Source organism: Egretta garzetta, unplaced genomic scaffold (assembly GCF_000687185.1).
Source record: "Egretta garzetta isolate BGI_Z169 unplaced genomic scaffold, ASM68718v1 scaffold208, whole genome shotgun sequence".
Taxonomy (NCBI): Eukaryota; Metazoa; Chordata; class Aves; order Pelecaniformes; family Ardeidae; genus Egretta; species Egretta garzetta.
In genome coordinates, this window is record NW_009260403.1 from 1,353,342 (window position 1) to 1,363,883 (window position 10,542).

At 40.5% G+C, this 10,542-nt stretch overlaps 1 protein-coding gene across 1 annotated transcript in view; it reads left to right on the forward strand.

Annotated features, from left to right (window-relative positions):
• RIF1 (replication timing regulatory factor 1) overlaps positions 1-10,542 on the forward strand; it is a 37,019-nt gene that overhangs the window by 17,326 nt on the left and 9,151 nt on the right. The window contains exons 16-26 of the mRNA XM_035898942.1: positions 353-426; positions 539-719; positions 1,730-1,837; positions 2,078-2,227; positions 3,612-3,711; positions 4,874-5,138; positions 6,831-6,873; positions 7,210-7,412; positions 7,614-7,713; positions 8,084-8,227; positions 9,384-9,526. Coding sequence (XP_035754835.1) covers positions 353-426; positions 539-719; positions 1,730-1,837; positions 2,078-2,227; positions 3,612-3,711; positions 4,874-5,138; positions 6,831-6,873; positions 7,210-7,412; positions 7,614-7,713; positions 8,084-8,227; positions 9,384-9,526 — 1,511 coding nt within the window. The remainder of the gene's footprint in view (positions 1-352; positions 427-538; positions 720-1,729; positions 1,838-2,077; positions 2,228-3,611; positions 3,712-4,873; positions 5,139-6,830; positions 6,874-7,209; positions 7,413-7,613; positions 7,714-8,083; positions 8,228-9,383; positions 9,527-10,542) is intronic.

The window sequence follows — 10,542 nt, forward strand, 5'->3', positions numbered from 1 at the left end:
TTCCAGGTATGGTAATGCGCCCTGGCTGGGTGCTGTATGCCTTGCTGTGCTGCCTGGGCTTTCCAGGCCGTAACGGCTGAGCGCTATACAACTCGAAGCCTTTTAAACAGAAAAGTTTTTCCCTTCAACTTCAGTACAATTGGTGTTCCGCTGAAGCCCTGGGATCTGGCAGAAGCTTAGGCTTCCAGCCTTGCCTCATTTTTATTTTGAAGTGTTAGATTTTTGACAATTTCTAGTAATTGCAAATTTCTGGCTTAGAGTTAAATATAGTACATAGATACACACGAGTGAGACTACAGTTTCATTTGATCAGTGCATATGTTGTTTTGACGTCTTAAATTTCTCTTACAAGGGAACGCCAGCTTTGTTCTTAATTCAGCTGCCTTTCCAAAATAACCTCTTGGAATGCTGTGTAACAGATGAGAGGTACGTGGTGGTGTTTGTTCATAACGAGCTTCCCATAGTTTGAGACTTCATAGAAGTTTTTTCCTAACTTCAGCTGAAAAAAGTATCTTACCTCTTCAACTTCCTTCCCTAGATTCTTTGTAATTCTAGAAACGCTCGTGGGTTATGTTTTGTCTGGGCCTACATCTCCGCTGGCTTTCAGTGAATCTGTGATCTGCATTATTAATCAGAGTGCCAAGCAAGTGGAAAATAAGGAGCATCTTTGGAGAATGTGGAGCATTGTTGTTAATCCGCTAACCGAATGGATTAATCGGGTATAGTGGCGCTTTTGTTCTCTCCCTCGTTCCCACCTCCCAAGAAAAAAAGCACAGGAAAACTTTGTGCTGATCTTTTGGCTTAATGTATTTTCAGGAATGACGTGTCTTGAAGTGATGGTAAAATTATGTAAGCCTGGAATGTGTGCAGCAAGTTTTGCTTTGTTTTAAAAGTCCCTAATCGCTGCATGAACGTTTGCAGTGAGAGAGGAGGAAGGGCAGAGGTGGAGCAGTGATCCGAAGTGTGGTTTAAAGTGATTCCAGTCAGTAAGCGTGATCGTTCTTAAGTACAGTGTCCAATGTAGCATTGGGAATGGTTTTTCTCCCTTTTTAAGATTATAAACTTGTTTATACATGTGCTTCGAGCCTTCATTCCTCAGCGTAGTCTTGCTGCTGCAAAGGATGGAAACCTGCCCTTCAGGACCTCTTAGCTTCCATGTACGAAGAGGCTTGCTTGCCCTATGTGAAAACATAATAAATACTGAGCTGTGATGTTTAGGACGTAATCAGAACAGTGTTTCTTACTAATTTTAGCCTTCTTGACGGGAAGCCCTAATGGAAGCCGTATAAACTGTAATATTCAACAGGTTCTGCAGATTTCTGACTAGCAGAGTACCATGGCTGATGTAGGAGTTGTTGAACTAATCCTCACACAGTCATCATACCTAAAAATCTTAAAATTTATGAAGAAAGCCTTAGGTGCTTTAAGGAGATTGCTGTCATCACTTACTGCAACTGAAATAAGTAAAAAATACATAAGGTGTTTTCTAATGGATTGGTTTTATTCTTGGAATTAAATTATTTTGGAATTAAGAAACAGTGCTTTTTATCTCTTTGAATAGTAAGATCAGCTTGAAGTCTTGAAAAAACTGAGACTAGCTCATTTCAGAACGGCACTGGCAGTTTAGCTTACATTTATTTTGGACATAAAATCCGTGCATTTAGAACAGCTTTATCTGTCATCTGAATTTGGCAGCTTCCTTAACCAGAAAATTGTTTTCTCGTTGCAGACTAATGAAGTAAACCAGGGCGATGCACTGGAACACAACTTCAGTGCTGTTTATAGCGCGTTGTTGCTACCAGTATCGCATATATTCCCCGTCCCGGAATTTCCACAGGTAAAGATGAATGCATAATGTTGATTAGAAACAATGTGGGGTTTGTAAAAATGATAAAGTACTACCTGATAATCTCAGAGCAGGGTTAGCTACCAGTATGTATATATATACATTGGACCGCTGCTCCAGGGTTGGAATTCTTGAGTTACATAGGTTTTGACAGAAGAAGAAATCTTAAAGTAAGTTTTTATCTCTATGCAGACATTGATATTTATAAACTTTTTCTTTCTGTTGTTAAAGCCAACTATGAAATCCTTGTTGCGCACTTGGTCAGACCTGTATAGAGCATTTGCTCGCTGTGCTGCTTTAGTTGCAACAGCAGAAGAAAACCTATGCTGTGAAGAACTTTGTGCCAAAATAATATCTGGGCTAGAAGGTGAAACTCCAGTAGTGAGTATAAACCAGTGATATTGAACTATATAAATACTTTAGCAGATATATTTTAAATTAGATATAAGAACCGATTGTAAACTCTAATGTGGTACTTTCTATAACTTAAAGTGTTTTGGGTGAGACTTAGATAAAGCCGTAATAAAATTCTTTTTCCTAACAGGAGTTGGAATTAATATAGAAATGGATGGAAAGAAGAGAGTAAAAATAATTATAAAGCTTAAATATAAAATAGCAGTTAAGCAGTCTTTGAATTTGTCTTCTAACCAATCAAGTAGTACTGGTTTAGTGAAAAGAAATGGTAAATATGATTTGTCTGGTAAAAATGTGTGTATATCTAAAGTAACTTCAGGCTGAATTACCAAATACCACAAAAGCGGGCGTTTTGTTTAGGCAGGTGGGTATAGGGCATAATGTGCTGTATTTCTGGCACCATCAACCTTGTACACTAAAATTTAAAGAGCTCAAAGTTTTATAAAAGAGAGGGTTTTTGAAAGAGGAAGCCTTTACATTATCCGTCTTGCCTGTTTGCAAGCATCATATGGGGGGTAGAGTGTCTGTAGGTGTCAGTGAACATTAGCTTTGGAACGTAAAATCCTTCGTGCTTCAGAGTTGAAAAAATACCATAAAAGGAAAAAATAAGAAACCGATAAGAAAAATGGAATTCAAAAACATGGTGTTTGGAGGATTACATCATTGTAACTTCCTTTGGATGTTGCTGTATCCTGATGACAAACTTCAATTTTCAAAAATGAAGCAAGCCAAACTTTACAATTTAGAGCTTCAGCATGTCCGTTGTATTGGAACTAAACTGGTTTTTTGGCCCACAATATCGAAGTTCCTTTTAAAAGCAAGTTTGGGTTTTTTTATTTAGAAGGATTTATGATGATTTGGAGTGGGGGAGCTTGACCCATCTCTCTCTATGTAATAGAAATTGATTGTGCTTCCTGAATATTAATGACAACCTTATCGTTACGCCTGCAGTGACTTTTCTGAAGATCAGGCTTTGTACAGTAACAGAACTTAAGCCCGCGCTGACGTTTGGTAACATGCTTTGCTGGGCAGCTCGTACCTTGGAGCTGAATACTTGTGGTGCATCTTCTTAAATCTAACACCTTCTTACAGCTGCTTGTTACTGTTTTCCTTCTTTAGATTGTATATATGCTTATGTCTTATTTGTATAGAATGGGAAAACTTCAGCTGGTGTAAATGTCTGTATTTTAAACTGTGATCTTATCTGAGTCTTACCTGGTAACGCAGACAAATTTCATCCACTTTTAAATGTAAAAGCTGTTTGTATTGCTGTCCTGAATGGCCAACATGGTTTTATTTCTGTCACTGCTGCTCCTTTGAGCTTTGCTGATGACTTCTGTTTCCTCCTCAGATGTTCTCAATGATGGACAGTCTCACCCATGTGATATCAGTTATGGTTGACTGCATCAACTTTGCACCATATGGTACTAAATATCAGCCAAAAACCAGATGTAAGAAAATGCTTGAATATTGGGGAGTTTTGTGTCTGTGTTCCAGAGCTGGTTGAAAATTAGAGTTGTTGTAGATGCAGAAGTGATGACGTCTAAGCACTGAAGGGATTGACAACAAAAAAAAAAAATCATAAAAAGGAACTAAAAATATCATCCAATACGCATATTTGAGTATCGGATCTCTTCTATTTCTTGAGCAGTTGAGCAGTTACTGCCTATCCCAACAGAATACATCTGAAATCGATGTAAACGCTGAGGCCACTGTACTTTTCAGTTCAGTGTAGAACCCTGCTTGTTTCTGGCGCAGTATGTGACGTGTTGGCTGTCGTTCCACTCATGCATGTGGGATCTGCTGCCTGTAATGCTTGATCGTAATCCACAATCTAATTATATAGTATCGGTTGGTAAATGGATGATAAACTGTTAACGTTACGTTTGAAAGGCGGCTGCTCCTGAATTATTTTTGCATAAAATAGTCAAGAACAGGTTTAACAGAACACAAAAAGTCATTGCTTGTAAAATGGTCTTTGTTCTGTTTCCTGCTCTTGTTTACAACAAAGCTGAAATGATTTACGAAATGAAGGGGTTTTTTATGAAGTTGTTAAAGTAGTAAGATGTTGTGTTGGACTGCTGAAACGATAAAATGGTTTTAATGGGGAATGTTGATGAGGAAAACCATGGTGAAAACTTCACTTACAAATAAATAAATGAACTAATAAAACTTGATACTTCCCCTTCCCTCCTCCTCGCCTCTTCCAAAATTTTTGCGTACCGGCTAGTATCTGGAGTGGTCGCTGTCCTTTTGCCAGTAGGCATTAAAGACACTTAAAAGCATAGTCATTTGTGTGACCAGCCATAAATATAAATAAGAGGAGTAGGTAGGAGTCGTATCTGTAGTGGTATGATGCTTTTTTAATGCATAATTTTACATCTTCTATTAGGTCTGGTTCTAAACTATTCGTATGTAGGTGAAGTTGGGGAATCAAAGTCCTGTTCCTCATGTAGACAAAAAGTTCAGATGCGTTTTGTAGTGCACGTTGGTTAGATAGGAAAAAAAATTATTTCTTTTTTTTTTTTTGTATATACATATATATGTACATATGCACATAGAGAGGCTACTTTATGTATATATATATACACACATACATATATACAACGTTAGCTCCACAGACACCTACAGATTGGTCTAAGAAGAAAAAGGAACCCCTTGGAAAGCTTGCCTCTCTATTTAAACTCCTGGTGATGTTACTAAACTCTTTCCATGTGTTCAGTTCCAAAGAAATCTGTTCAGAAACATTGGTCTCTGTTGGTCCTTCAATTATTGCTGTTCTTCACAACATCATCAGCCACGTTTCATTGCCTTCAGTGATCGGGACTATGTTTGCAATTTTTTCAAAACCCCTGGCAGTGTTTTATGAAAAAACAAAGTGAGTATTTTAAGAACGGTTGGAAAACTGGATTCATTGTACTGCTGCTTATTGGTGAAACTGTGTGTGCTCTGTAGCAATCAGTGTATTTAAATACAGCTCCAGGTTTTTCAAAGCTTTGGCGCTAATATGCTAAGAATTTTACACTTCTGCCGAGTCTCGCCTTTGAGAGCACCGTGTGGTTTGCTAGATTTGGCCTGGCTGGGAGGTGCTGGTTTTGTGGTGCGCCCCAGCGCCGCAGGCGGAGTGGGGTCTGTAAGGTGGCCACTGAGAATTTGCTGTTGTCTACAACTGCTGCGCGTGAGCCGGGGTGCGTTGCCTTAGAGCCCTCCGTCAGGGGTCAGGAAACCACCCGTGTGAGCAGCGGTCTCCCTTGTAACGCTTTTCTTCAGAAATAAACCCAAACCTCTGTAGTCGTACAGAAAAGGAAACGTGTGGGCCTTCTGAAAGCTTGGTGTTTGAAATGGTTCTCTCTCCAAAGTGAATGTGTTGTCATCTCTGCAAGACCAATGTGTTTGGCTTCCACCTGCTGTTTATTTTCACAGTAGCAAAGATACTTTTTAACAGATTTGTTTTCTAGTGGGCAGGAACTGCATAAATTTTTGTAGGAAAAAGAGCAATCATGGTAAGTTGAAGTGCACTAAATTCCTCTAGGCTTTTAAGCAGAGGAAAGTACTAAGAAATGCTTATTGCCATACGCTTTTTTTTTGGTATGGCTTTGCTTTTTTATTTTTTAATTACTGTAGGCTTCTCCTCCCAGGACAGGATGGAATTATTAGGGGCTTGGTGGGAGGGGGCTGGCAGAGGCTCGTCTCCAATGTGTTGATGATGCCAGAGGTGTACACTTTGCTCAGGACAAGGACAAGAAAAAAGATAAGAAAAGGGAAGTACAGCTGTGAGCGTGTTGGGAGGAGGGAGGATGGGATAGGGTAGGATGCTGCAGAACAGCCCCTAGGTGTTTTCTGGAAGCTTTCACCCAAACTGGAAGCAGGACTGCTACTTCTAATCTATCATTCATCGGGAATCCCCTTGTTCCTGTGTGAGGTTGAGTTGAACGCCACCCCGCTCCATCTCCCATCTCATCCACCTGTGTTTGAGCATCGTCTTTCTTGGGATACTCACTAAAGGGGAGAAGCGAGTCTTGGGTATATGTTTTTGAAGGAAGGCATATGCAAGCAAATACAAGGTTGGGAACCTCTTCAGGTTGGAGGTCACAGGCTTGTAAAATGAATTACTAACTGCAGTTTTCTTGCGTTTTTCAGGATGCTGTAGCCAGGGATTTATTTACCTGAAGTTACGTAGTTTAGGCGGAGCTTTAGCTTTTTAATGCAAGTATTTATGGGGCCTGGGAAATCTGTTTGGGGAGAGGGTTCAGAGCAACACAAAGGCGGCAGTTAGAAGTTACTTCATAAGAAAACCTTTACGTTTGTACTAATTACTGCTGATCTTTCCGCTAGTCTCTCGTAAAGCCGGCGTGTAAGTACCAGTGGGGGTTCAAGGATAGGCTTACTCGAAACGATTTACACCGGGAAATACTTAATCGCCCAACGGGAGGCTTGTTTCACAACATGATTTCGTCAAGTTGTATACCAAAACTAGTGTGCAGCGCTTGAGTGCGTTACGTGTTTAATTCATATGCTCAGGATAAATGAGACAGCAAAATAGAACTGTTTGTTTGTTTGTTTTTGGCAGGCATGCTGATGGATCTAAAGTATACAGTAACCTTACCAACAAGGTAAATCTGCTAGAGAAATAGCTGGGGTTTGGGAAAATGTGTGTGGCGCTGGAGTTTTGCCATTCATCCTGTATTCTAAAAACAAAAAGTATTAAAAATGTAATGAAGGTAGAGATTTAGTTTTTAAATTTATTTTTTACTGTAAAGGTAGCTGAGGGGGGAACCACTAAGCTTAGCTGTTAGACTTACCGTGTGGTGTCGCGTTTAAACTCGTTTATTCAGGCCGTCCTATTCCGTGGGGCAGTAATGTTTTAAATAATGTTTTAAACTTTTAAATAGTGACTGTGTGCAGTATTTAAATTAAATACAATCCCTATTGTTTCTTCTCTCCCTCAGCTTGAAAAGCTACTGGCCGAGATTATCCTGTGTTTACAGTCTCACTGCACCGGCTCTTACGATAGCGAGCTGCTAGAGCAGCTTTCTCCCTTGCTCTGTGCCATGTTTCAGCATAAGAGCAAACAGATCCGCAACCAGTGTGCCCACTTCTGGAATGCGACATTTGCCAAGACTACGTCGTTAATGTATCCTGAAGAGTTAAAGTAAGATATAGATGAATATATATATTTTTTTTTAAAAAAAATCTTTTTAAAGGCAGAGATCTCTGGTTATGCACAAAAGCATTGGTATTGTCCTGGTTACCATCTATATTCTGCTTTTTTGTGCCAGCTGGGGTGTCTGCTGGCTTGTTGCGTATCTTCCCCATCCCTCACCCAAGTTTAAAATTCTCTTTTGTTGAGCAGATCTGTGTTAAGCCAAGCCAAAAAGAAAATGCCACTCTTGCTGCCTGGTTTTGAAAGCTTTGAGATAGCTGAAGAATACAGCGGCCCCTTCTCCGATGCGGTAAATATTTTGTTGACCCTGTTGGGTCATCATTGTGTATAACTTGATGGGAACAGCTCAGAAGGTAGTGGCAAGGACAATTTTGATTTTTACTGTGATTGGCCTGCACTTGCTTTGTGTTTGGAATGATAAACTGTGCTGGGTACGCACTGTCAAAAGACTGAGCTGGTTCTTCACAGTTTGTGCATTTTAAATTCTGGGTTCTGCTGGCTTGTTTGGATTAATTAATTTTTAAGTTGTCCTCTACGTAATTTAGAGGAAAATGGGAGCACGGGACAGTTTAGTTGTAGCATTTAATACATCTCAGGATGGGTTTGTGAGCTTGGAGTTGCTTCGTACAATGCATTGGGTGCGTTTTTATTTTGAGTAGATGGAAAACTCAGAGCTGGATGCAAAGATAAGTGGAATGGAAGTAAACCTGGGTCAAAAACGAGACTCTATATTGGCACGGACAAGTGAACTGAAAAACGAAGCGCAAGACCAGTCCAGTAATGTGCAAGTGACAACTGCAAAGGTAAGGGGTTTGCAGATGGGTGGGATGGGATCAAATCCGTGATACTCAGCAGCAGAACACCTTGTATGCTGTTTCACATTCATGGTAACAATTAATGCATTTTGTGATGCTGAAATATTTTTCTTTCAAACATGCATTGTACAGCACACTTTAGATTTTCCTGTTTAAAATTCCCTGGTAAGTGCACAGGTTGCGGAGTTTTAAGGGGGGATCATGGAAGGCTGTGGGGTGGATGGGAGGGGTGGCAACCAGATACAAAATTTCCACCTTGGTCTGGTTGCAGGTTTTGACAGGTTCAGGTGTTGTGGTGCATCTTGGTTTTGCCACTTGGACTAGGGAGAGAAGAGTGTTGTATTCCTAAGGATTTAGTAAACAGCAGTAAATAATCCTCATGAGTATTGAGGCACCTTCACCTGGTACAGGCTTTGAAGGTCAAGACGCTAAAGGAAGTGCAGAAGCTTAAGGGCATGGAGGGGAGGTTGCAGAATCTCTCCTAGGTAGTAGTGTTGGGGGGGGAGAACATCACTCCTGAAGAAACTCGGCACCTACCAAGGGATTTAAAGTAAGATGCGTATTTTACATTTATATCTTTTTTTAAAGGAAGAGATTTACCAAGGGATTTAAAGTAAGATGCGTATTTTTTTACATTTATATCTTTTTTTAAAGGAAGAGATCTCGGGTTATGTACAAATGAATTGCTATTGTACCAGCATTTACAGGGTGGCTACAAAGAAGATGGAGGCTCCTTTTCCACAAGGAGTCATACGGAAAAGGCCAGGGGTAATGGATACAAGTTAATCCTGAGAAGATTCCGATTGGATATGAGAGGGAAATTTTTCCCAATGGAACAGTCACCCATTGGAATGATCTCCCCAGGGTTGGGGTTGACTCCGCCACATTGGACACATCCAAGCCTCAGCTGGGCAGGGTGCTGGGCCATCTTGTCTAGGCTGGGGTCTGGCCCAGAAAGGTTGGACCAGATGAACCTTGAGGTCCCTTCCAACCTGGGATTCTGTGATTTGTGCCAATTAATATGCTGAAAGAACTGCGGTTATTTGAGAACAGTTCCATTTAGGATGGCTGTACCTGAACTATGAAAACACTTCCAATGCCTCTGTTTTCGTTTCTAATCCAGTGGTTTTCTTCCTTTCTGTAGTTGAAACTGGAATTTTCATCTGTGAAGACTAAAAGTGAGATGCTTTTGGAAGAGGAGAAGTCTGTTGATTTTGTGTTTATTCCTCCGGAAACAAAAGCAAGAATATTGACGGAACATCAAAAAGAAGTGCTTAGGTCAAAGAGGTCTGTAACTTATTCTGGTTTAAACTTAATGTGAAATGTCATTACACTGAGTATGTCAGATTGATGTCACTTCAATTCCTGTCTCCCAGCCTCCTATAGGTAATGAAGTCTTTCTCTTCTGTACAAGCTACGAAGTTCAAAGCTGACTAAGTTCCTTGCTTTACTGTTTTAAAGCACCCAAATTATTCTCTAATCTGCGCTTCCTATTTTGATCAAATATACTCTGTTACCTGTTTGGAGTTTGGTAATTTGGAGTTTACATTTTTACTTCATGACTCTCACTTGCAATGTGAAATGGAAAATGTCATTTTTCTTAAATCATTGAAATGAAAGGGATTTTTTTTTTTTTTTTACCTGATCTGAAGGAAAGACTCCTAAATTAGAAGAGAAGTCTTATGTCAGCAGCATATCAGCAATTAAGATATTGCCAAGACTCACCTTAATTGCACAGGAATCTCTAGAATGTGAAGAAATAATACTGGAGTATTTTCTGTACTCAGGCAGCAAAAACGTGGTGTGAGCAAAATTTGTGTATGGCGGTGCTTGATGGGAACTCAGCTGGATGATAGCGTTAGCACGTGTTGATGAATTCTTTGCAGAGTGGGATCCCAATCACAGCCTTTTTTCCCCAAAAGTGTGTTTGAAATTAAAAAGGATGTCATACAACTGAAAATAGTGGTCTTGAAATCAGGAGATAAGTCATGGTCTGCATCCCCTTTGCAGTTTGCTCTGCCAGTCAGAGCGTGAGGCTGTAGCAGCCCGTTCCAATATCGCGTCTTTTCTGCCCAGAACGGGGAGCGGAGCGAGCGTGCGGTTACGCCATCTGCCGATAGTGAGTGTGTGCTGCCCTGCTGTTCGTGCAGCAGCGCCTCCTCGGCTCCGGGCAGCCTTGGGAGCCTGGAAGTTCAGTCATAGAATCATAGAATCACCTTGGTTGGAAAAGCCCCTTGAGATCATCGAGTCCAACCTTTAACCCAACCCTGCCATCCCACCACTAAACCCTGTCCCTCAGCACC